We start from the raw sequence: 10,472 nt of genomic DNA on the forward strand, positions 1-10,472 counted from the left end.
ACGACAGGATACTACACTCTTCGGTTCCATTTTCATCGATTCTTTCTTCCTTGCTGAACTGACCAGCATTGGAATCTCACGAAATCCTGTAGAAACCGAAGGTAAGCATCTCACAAAAAGAGAAGAGAACCTTACTACTACAAAAAGAACGGATGTTTCTCGATCATTATCTGGAATCGTCCAGCTAACTAGCGCGAATCATCACCGTTATATAAATGGTGAGAGTGAGTGTATAGATCCAAATATAATATAGATGATTTTTTAAATAAATAATTTCTAGACTCTAGTACACACACACACATACTCAAACACGCTAAGATGATTCATGATTTCCTTTTGCCTTAAATGCATTGACCGATGAAGGTATATTACTAAGAATTTACTAGATCGAGCAGAGCGATGTCACATCGGGAACAACACTTATTGCTTTTCCAATGCACACAACGTGCACTTTCAACATACAAAAACACTTTAATCGTACAACGTGAACTCAACATACGGATCACGCAAAAACGCGTGATCGCCGAGGAGACAATTTACTTTTTTAAATAAACAATTAATCCCATATCATACACACATAAACAAACACACATCATTCCTACTCTCACACACACGCGCGCAATATAATGATCAAATTAGCCAACGAGATCTTGTGACCCTTTATGTGTCCTTGGTTTGGAAAGGATAGTATGAAGACACCGACCAGATTGAGATCCACCAAAACTTGTCGCTGGTAACGGATGGGGAGTTTGCTGCGAGATGAGTTCAACATGGGAAACGGAGGAAAAAAAGAAAGAGTACTCGGATGTAAATTAAAAGATAATGTTAAGGTAATGAGTTAAAAAAATGACAATCATTAAAAGTCCCCACCACTGCAATCCTCTAACCGGTGCTTAAACCTCGGAGTCGCGAAAAACCATTAATTTAACCGGGGTTAGAAGTTTGTTTTTGTTAAACAAAACAAAAGCATCTTGATATTGCTTGTATATACAATACGTAAACCCCTAGTCGTTCCCCGCTTCATACGTTTTTGGAAGAAAGTAAAAGAAAAGTATAAAAAGAAGAATGTTAAAACTTATACACTACAAATTGACACCCTAGTCCCTCCGCGACGAAATTAGGCTGAGCTCCGTAGCCGGAGCCGGTGTGCACTGTACATAATAGAATATTTTGCAAGAAAGAAAACCTATTGCCGTCCCTATTGAGTCCATAAACAGTGCATGATGTGGTCTGAAAAATCACAAATACGAATCGTCAGTCCTGCTCCCGATGATGCCGTTGTTGAAATTGCGGAAGAACAGCAAGGAACGTGGCACTGTCCTCGGTCTAATCCTTATCGTGCTGTTGACGATCCTGATGGATCTTGCTTAACCGGCGCACCTTCGGCACCGGATGATCACTGAAGGCACTTGGTTCGGTCAAACGGCGCACACACGTATCCGCGGAACCTCGAACTCTTTGGTTAAGCAGCTCCAAATCCTAGAAAAACGACGAGAGGCAAAAGAACAAAGGTGGTAAGCAGCTGTAATGGAGTTTAGTATATTCTACCAGAAACCACCCTACCTTCGCGGGACTCTGATGAAAGGTGTAGGTGTGTGCGTTCGGCGAATCCAGTAGCGTGTTGGTCTTGTCCGTGGTCGACACGTACAAATTGATGTTGGCTCTGATTTGTCGGGGTGATTTGTGTATATTGCGCGGCTGAGCCCGAGGTGTTGGCGAGAGGAAGAGCGATTGCTGTGTGAAAAAAACGAAAAAGAAAACCATTCTGGATAAGTATAAGGTTGACAAATCGGATAACCAAACGCGCCCGCTCGCACAACCTAGCCACCGAACGACACCTACCATGTCGGCATTGTAATACTTGATGGCGAACGGGTGCACTATCTTCACGTAGATATCGTTGTAGAATTTGATGATATCACCAAACTCCTGCCGATTATACTCAACCGACGTGCCAGCCATCGCCGAGATAGGAACACGCTCTTGCTGTTGTTGCTGTTGCTGCTGTTGCTCCTCGCTTCCATTGCCATCACCCTGTGCGCCATTCGATGCATCTCCGCTTGCTGCCGGCTGTGCCGATTCCGGTGATGCCGGTTTGTCACGTATAAACACACTCCGGTAGATGGAGCTAGAAGATTGCGGTTGCTTTTGATAGCACGACATGATATCCTTGAACGTATTCTGTAGCTTTTTGATACGAATTGTCACGAAGATCGAGCACATCAGCAGCTGGTCGAGGTGCCGATCACGCATCAGTTCCTTCGCGTTGTGAGTGATCGCGTACTCAAAGATCGTCCAGATAAGCGTCTGTATGATGGTGGAATCCAATCCAAGGCTCTGACAAAGGTCCTTCAGCCGAGCATAGGCAACTACATAAACCTACGAAGAGGGAAGGTACGCGATCGGATTTGCGTAAGATTTGTTCGAAATACCAACTCAAGAAACACCATCATCACGAGCTTACTTTACGGAAAAAGAAATTCAATAATCGGCTACTATGCGATCCTGCCGCTCCGTTTGGTCCTCGTACTGGTGAGCACTCCATCGATTGTCCCGGAGCAGTGGAATCGCTTCCACCATTTGCACAATTACCTGTTTTAAGATAATACATATACCGACATTAGGTATGATCGTTTTAAGATAATAAGTATACAAAGTGTGGTCGAGCAGTCTCAAAATGTAGCTGTTAGTTAAGCTTCAGAATGTTACGATGGGGCATAGTGTTAAGAAGTTTGAAGCACACAACCTTCTGCCAGAGAGAATGTCCAGCCATGCCTTAACGATACCAAATGATTCAATGCAATGGAACTGTAGCCGCAGTAGATGAGAAAACCCAACCGACTGCCTTCATATGAAATCCATGAACAAGCAACAGATGGAGCAGAAATGGTTGGTAGAAATGGGAGCGAGAGGAAATGGTAGAGAAAGCAGACACGTTTTACTGGTTAGTAGTACCACGGCAGATAAAGGAACATAGTGCCACGCAAATGTATTGTTAAAGAGTCGATCGGATGAACGAACGAGCGGGAACGAAAGCCGGTAGGGATGATGATCCAGTAAAGCCTAATGCAATCGTGTGTCTCCGAAGCGGTTGCTTTACTGGTTTGGTTTTGGAGATCAAAACAAACCTCCGTCAGCAGTTTGTTGTCCATCCAATGCAACGGTTTTAAACGGCGAAGACAGAGAAGATGAAGCCGCTGAAGTTCGTTCTGGTGCCTTCGTGGCCGATTCTGGTGCCACAGACGCTGAAGACGAGGTGGACATGGCAGTACCTCCGGCCGATGGTTTGGTGGGAGTTGCCGGAGCATCGAAGAAAAGCTTTTTCTTTGCCGACTCAGGATGCGGAACCTGTCGACCGGTAGCCGCAGAGCCAGATGGTCCGCTATCGGATGGACCGGCCGTAGCTGAAGAACCATCTATAGTTGTATGCGGAGCATTTGCAAGCGGAAGGTAAATACATTTGTTGAGAAAAGAAAACAACTCCGGTAACTGAGCTCGAGTCGGGCTCGATCCTATACCCTGAAATGGAAGAGAAAGGGAATCCTCTGTCTCCCCTATGTACCTACCCCGAATGGCACTGTTCGGTGTGTTCGGTATCCAATCGCCCTTCAGCGGAGTGACACCGGCAATCTGGGCACTCTGTTCGACGTCCTTATTTTGCGGGATTTGATAGTTCTCTTTCTCCATCTTCTCCCACAGCACCGAGGAACGTGTCCAGCAGAGCGAATCAATCACCTGCTCTTCGACCTGCAACGGACAATCGGACAATCGGTTGGTAAACGAGAAACGGTAGCGCACCATCAGCTTGCATCAGTTCGGTTCCTACCCTACGCAGATGGTTCACGATATCCGTCGTCAGGATCTCGCTATTCGCCACCACCGTCACCTCGATGATGCGATAGAAATCGAGCGGCTGCATTTCAAACACGCCCAGGATCCACGGGAAGCTGTTCTGTTCCTGGCGCAGACGAATAATGATCTCAGCCGCGCACACGATGGCCGTCTCGTTGAACAGATCGTTCGCACACATTTCGTAGATCACCTTCGACGGTGTCAGGTTCGTCCGTTTGCGCCGCTCCCACGGAATGATGTTCTCCACCAGCTGATAGTACAGTGCCTCGATATTATCGAAGCGTGCCTCAGCATTCCGCGCATTCCAACCCTCCTGCGTGAGCCGTCCAACGAAGCGAGCCCTCATACGAACCACGCGTTCCAACACCATAGCGAGCGGATTCGGGGCGCAAGATTTCAGCAGATTCAAGAACGAATCACGCGGTTGACCCGGCTTGTGGCCCTGAATTTTCTTCATTAGCTGATTGAGCGTACCGCGCAGGACGAGCGCATTCGAACCACTGGCCGGGTACTCGTTTATACCGGCCGGCATCGGCATGGTGCGACCGGCGAGCGACTTTACGCTCAACGGTGTTCTCGGATGGTTCGTTACACACCAGCGCTGCCGCAGGTTCGAGTTGGTCATACGCGTGTTCAAGGCAATCCGTTCATCCAGCATACCGCGCTGCAGAATGTACCGCTCGTAGCGGCGGTTCAGCGATTTGAGGTTCTCATCGAAGTTACCAACCGTCAGCAGATTCAGAAATTGTTCCTCCTCGTCACCATCACCTGTGGCGGATGATTTGCGGGTACCGCGCAAATCTTTCGTACCAAACATACTGCCAAGCGTTGGCAAAAAGATGGTCCGATTCGTTTCGGCGACACTGTCGCTACACGTCGGATACTCGCTGCACAACATCGCAATAATGTTGTTCTGTCGACTAGCCTCGAGCAGAGCGGCCGTTCCACCGTCGGCTGTGGACCCACCAGCAACAGCATCCGCGCCACTGACCGGGATCAGCATGTTGGGATTCAGCAGTTCCAGCCGTTCTTCCGCCACCACATTCCGGTAGATGAGATCCATCACGCAGACCGCCAGGTTCATGACGGTGGTACGATCGCGTCGCTGCTCCTGGTGTTGCTCCTTTACGCACAGAAACAACACCCAGCTGAACTCGCGCAACCGATTGTACGAGCAGGGGTTCGGTTTGGCCTTCTTGTTGCGCTTCGGTTCCTCCGGTGTAAGCGCCGTATCGTTGAAGATGCGCGGAAAGTCCTCGTTGAACGCGGTATACGCACCGATCGCCACCGTGAACTCGTGCTGCAGGTTGTCGATTTGCGACTTGAGCCGAGCCGGCAACGATGTGATCGATGACCAATCGTTGATTTTAATGAAAAACTCCTGAATGCTGTAATGCAGAGACGATTGAACCAGAGTGTGTGTATATGTGAGTATGATTATTGCAAAGCCTCAGTACAATGTTGTAGCGGTGATTTACTTGATTCCGCACTGCTTTAGCAGGTTCGTGATATGGACACCGTTGCCCTGGAAGTAGCGATCCGGATTGCCGACGGTTGGACGGATTTCCTGCAGCCCAGCGACGTACAACGAGCAGCACATCCAATGTAATGGATCGCCCTAAGGGAAAACGGAAAGATGTACACTGTTATGTTGCTGATATCGTGAAGCTGATGAATGTGTCTTCGGAACTAAAGGATTAACTTCCACTCCTTGCTTCTCATTTGCAGCTTCTGTTTATTTGCCTTCGTGAGTCAAGTGCCTGGTGCCTCACTCCTCGTTACTGCTCTTGAAACGTGCCTTTGCCCGTTACCATTGCTACATTACTTAATGGCCATTATAACTGCGCTCTGTTTGGTAAATATTCATCAGCCTTTGCTTACACTGCTTTACGCCTTCAACGCCCTCGTGGCCGCGCATCGCGGAATAAATTAACCGAGGGAAGATAATGATCGCGCGTTAGTCGCAAAAAAAACTGAACAAAGCGCACAATATGGCACCGGCAGCACGGCACATATTTTTCTTTCGAGAACCTTTAACGCATTCCTAATCATCAGAAGGCATCCCTACGTCGTGGTATTATTAGATTATTGGAGCGTCTCCTGAGGTAAAAGGTGAATGAGATTCGAAAAAATGCATTTTCCACCAGCACTGGGTGTCTGTTTTTTTCACACAGGCCATCTCGGTAGCACATAAGTGCTCTCTATGATACACGCACCTTGTTAAAGGGAATGCACCCGGAAACAGCTGTTTATCTCAGATTCCTCTTTGCTGCCCTCTTCGCAATGGCTTCCCGAAGGACTTGCAAAGGAAAGCAACGGGGCAACTGAAACATTCCCCTCCGGGTAAAGGGCAAGGGAAAATACATCACGGAACAATAAACATCGACGACCTATTCATTTTTTCTCTCTTTTCCGTCCCTACGACGTCCTTATATCGTGGGTATACGGAAGCCACACGTACTGCACCGTGCATGCGCAACGAGGACAGCAACATCGCACGTTCCGGGGGCTATCAGCTGTTTTATGTTTGTCTCGGTTGTCGTGTCGTCATACGCAAGACGAAAAATGCGCGCCAAAAATCGTGCACCGACCTACGAACGACGGAGACCGCCAAAAAGAAACGAAACCCAAAAGAAGCCGAGGGTAAAGCGGCAAGGAGAGACCTGCTAAACCGAACACCGGGTACGTCTTGCACTGTGAACCAATTTCCCAGGGACAGGTGGCATTAAAGAAGACGAGAAACGGGACAAGCTCACTGTGGCAATCGGCTTGTGAACGGAATGATAAGATACGATGGCCGTGGCCTTTCTTTTTTTATGATCCTAAACCTAAGAAATCAACGCAGGAAGGGAATCCTCTCTTCCAACTGCAACGCAGACCGTTCTCTCCTTTAATAGGCGCATCTAAAATCTAGAATCTTGGTAGGCGCCTCTAGCAGTCACCATAAAGGTTCAGTTTCAATAGACATCCAAGCAGACCTGCCTGATTATCTCTCCCTTGACCAACCACATTGAATCCGTGTGTTCCGTTTGTTGGGCTGTTTAGATTGAAGAACTAGAAGAGGTACGCTGATGGTATTGATATTGATAGAAGCACTTCTGGCCCTGTTCAACTACGTATACCACCTTTCATACTAGCGCTTGATTTGACATTTTTAGCCGCAATTGCCGACCATAGTGTGTGGAGGATTCTGACGACACAGCGAACACCCGAAAGCATTGCTGCCGCGCTGAGCACGGGCTGAATGCGCTCGCGCATACAAGGGCGATAGAGAGGGAGAGCGTGCGTGGCGCGAGAATCAGCGCTTCTTCCCGCGAACCTTTTTTTTTGTTCTTCGGAAAGCGACACCATCTGGAGGCTTCTTTCCCGGCCCCCACCCGGCCGTCTGTTCTCGTGCCAAGCCGTCGAAGTCGGTGAAAGAAGAGATTGCTCCACGCCACTAGGCGCTCCTCTGAGGCGATACATGATGAGCTGATACATGATCCGCTGCGGCTCATGTGTGCATCTTCGTGCATGGGAGAGATGAATGCAACGCCATACACCGGCCCTGGAAGACATTCGGTAGTGCTTGGTATTCTTCAATCTCTTCTTCTTGATTGGAATCGCGTACTGGTGTGTCGATACAGATTGGCGCCGGGCCGAAAATAAACTTCGAATTAACCGACTGCCAGACTCACGGCGAGTGCCACTAGTAGAGCACCGGAGGAGGAACATTCATTTAAAACAAAAAAGAATCATAGAATCAAATGCGGAAATCAAAGCCGTGGATGGTGTGGCTCCTGCGACATTGAAAAGTTTAGGTTTCCTCCATTTTCAAAAAAAAAAAAACGTCAAAAAGTGGCCACTCATTCACCTCACACTGGCTCTGGCTGCACCCGGTGGTAACCACACACAGCTCTTCCCTTGGCAGTATTCCCCATCATAACCCACATCAAGATGGCGTGTCTTTGGACCGGGGGCTTGACGCGGTTGACTGCCGTTTGAAGGAGGAGAGCGGAGCGGATGAATGAGAACAAGAACAAAAATCTTATTTCAAGACCTTGGGCGCATCCGAACCGCCATCGATTGCCACACGTATGCGTTCTCGCCTTGGTCGTCGTCGTCGCCGTCATCATCATCATCATCATCATCATCGCCGTCGTCGACGGCTTCGCGGATGTCGTTGTCAATGCGAAAACGAAAAGATGAACAACTAATCAAATAATTGCTGCAATTAAAAGACGCACACCCGTGTCGTAAGACGAGGGCAATGCACCGTCTCCGTAGGCACCACCACCCCACTCCTCGGCGGTCAGTCGGTTGATCATTGGTCGTCGTCGTCCACGTTTCTCGGCGTGTTTAATGCGGCGCATTTAATCACCAAATCCGTGACTATGGCGCTGCATTCTCGGCACAGAATTCTACTGTATATGCGGTTCGACTAGGCCGATCGAGAAGAGGTCATTCAAATGTCAGCTTGCACCCGTTTTGCTACTTTCATTCGATAGCGCGGTGGCGCGGCATGCCGGGCATAAAATTTAAATTCGATTACCCTGACAAGTGATAAACATTACAAGCTTCCTTTGCATCGTTAGCTTGTTCATTGAAGAATGATATAGCTAAGAAATTCCTGCAGCAACCAAAGGCAGGAATGTGATTTAGTTGCAAAAAGAAAAGCCATTGCTGTGGCCAACGCGAAAGCGAGGAAAAGGTTTCGCAAACAAGAAAGCCCTCTCTCCCTCTGGGCGGCTTGCAGTAGCGACTCGTCGTCGGTGACATCATCGCCAGTAGGGCTACGCTACTGGCTAGGTGGTGGAGGTGCACCACAAGTAATAAGCCAGATGTACCTTGAGCGCATTTGACCATATTAATGAGCTGAAAAACTGCTCCCGAAAGAATTCGATCGGTTGATTGCTTAGCAACCGTTCGTTCTACGGCGTTACTAAGGATAGTCGTATACTCGGTAACAAGGAGGTTTCCCATTTCCACCGCACACTGTGCTCTGCTGCTACTTACCGTAAGGTCATACTGGGCACGGGTCTGTTCGAACGACTCCCAGGAACGATCCTCGGTGTTTGCATCGATGTTAAGTGCCCGGCAGATTTTCCGGTGCGTTTCACGCAGCGCGATCGACGAATTGGCCCCTTCCTCGGCGGTGGTCGTCATCGTGAAGCTGCTATGGCTGGTGCTCGCTTTGCTGCACGCCGGCGAATTATAGACAATTGAAGGTGCAATTGCAATTTGCTACTAGTCAGACCGATGATGTAATTGCAACGGTGATCGAGTTTTTTTGTCCGTTTTCCCCGGCGAGTGGGGAAAGTTCACTTTCCTTAACTTAATGTCTTTGTTTAATCTACACACAGGACTTATCTACTTCCTAGTTCGTGAACAGTAACGTGCTTGTCACGCGAAATACACGTTCGCTTAGGGAGTTTGTGTCCACGCGAGGGGCGCCACCTAACGCACGGTTTACAATCAAACACACCCCCGTCCACTACGGCACTCGCTCTTCACCGTGAAAAATAACAAACTCCGACCCGCTCCTGGATGCTGTTCTGGTTTCCTTCCCAAAAAGCGGCAGTAGGATGGAAAACCGGAGGACGACCTTCACTACACGGTGCTTTCGGCGGAGGCTGATTTTCGGTGTTTCGTTGGGGCCAGAGGAGGTGTCCCCCCGCTGCTGGTGCTGCTGTTGCTACTGGGAAGTTTCTGCTGGAAGAGCCTCAACCCCATCCGACTGGCGCTAGCTGCTTTGTAGGTTTAATGACCGATGTCTCGAGAGGAAAACTGTCCAACTTCCAGCGAACGAGCCCGGCTTTTGTTGCAACAACGACCGCGCATACACGCACGCACGGCACCAGCCCCACTCACACACTCTTGCGATTTATCGCGCTAATAATTGCGCGTCCAACTCCCGCCTTCGTGGTAACTTCTGGCGCGATTCCGGGCACTTTGCGCGCGATTCACTGGCCGTGGCGCGGGAAGCGAGGGGATAGTTCGGTGCAAGTTGATCACGGATTCACGGCGGCACTACACGGTGGGATTATTGTTCGCTTTCTTCGACGGGATGGAACAACAGCAAAAAGGCGGTGGCGGGCGGCATTTTGCGCTGTGGAGAGCGCGCGAAAATTTACCTTCAACTAGGCAGTGTAAACCCAGTTCAGCTAGCTGTCAAGATGTTTCAAATCGAGAGGTGGCTTCATGTAGAACAAAACCCCGAACGGATTTTAGAAAAAAGTTCAGAATTTGACAGTCGCGTTCACTATTTATATTTACTTCGGGGACGCGGTTTTCGAAGCTGTTTTCGCGTTTCCGTGGTATTACGAAAGTTACGTGGTATTACGAAACCTCTCTATTTAAAACACCTTGTCCAAAACGGCCAGGAAGAAAATTAGTAAAACAGTGATTATAGAAGTGTATATAAAGCATTAAGATAGTGTAATAAGTTATATTAGTTGTTTCTGTAGGGTCGAACCCGAAATAACGTTCTTTTCTACCAACAAAATGGAGTATATTTGATTAAAGTCGGACTATCGGAAGAATCCGAAGTAAAAAGTATTGAACTTTTACAAAAGTAACAAAAAGTCGAAATTATTTACTTTGAGATTTGTTTATGAACAAACTGATAATTCATTTCACGT

General features: G+C 48.4%; 1 protein-coding gene across 2 annotated transcripts in view; it reads right to left on the reverse strand.

The window, feature by feature from the left end:
- LOC125955791 (retinoblastoma-like protein 1) overlaps positions 1-9,954 on the reverse strand; it is an 11,232-nt gene extending 1,278 nt beyond the window's left edge. The window contains exons 1-9 of one of the 2 annotated variants that reach the window (XM_049686977.1): positions 8,848-9,954; positions 5,331-5,470; positions 3,827-5,240; positions 3,567-3,747; positions 3,129-3,416; positions 2,465-2,592; positions 1,843-2,379; positions 1,564-1,734; positions 1-1,479 (exon numbers count right to left, since the gene is read on the reverse strand). The exon at positions 1-1,479 is cut by the window's left edge and continues 1,278 nt beyond it. In XM_049686977.1, the coding sequence (XP_049542934.1) occupies positions 1,327-1,479; positions 1,564-1,734; positions 1,843-2,379; positions 2,465-2,592; positions 3,129-3,416; positions 3,567-3,747; positions 3,827-5,240; positions 5,331-5,470; positions 8,848-8,997 (3,162 nt within the window). In that variant the 5' untranslated portion in view covers positions 8,998-9,954 and the 3' untranslated portion in view covers positions 1-1,326. The remainder of the gene's footprint in view (positions 1,480-1,563; positions 1,735-1,842; positions 2,380-2,464; positions 2,593-3,128; positions 3,417-3,566; positions 3,748-3,826; positions 5,241-5,330; positions 5,471-8,847) is intronic. The other variant, XM_049686978.1, reaches the window with a different exon arrangement.
- Positions 9,955-10,472: the final 518 nt, after the last annotated feature.

This window comes from Anopheles darlingi, chromosome 3 (genome assembly GCF_943734745.1).
Source record: "Anopheles darlingi chromosome 3, idAnoDarlMG_H_01, whole genome shotgun sequence".
NCBI lineage: Eukaryota > Metazoa > Arthropoda > Insecta > Diptera > Culicidae > Anopheles > Anopheles darlingi.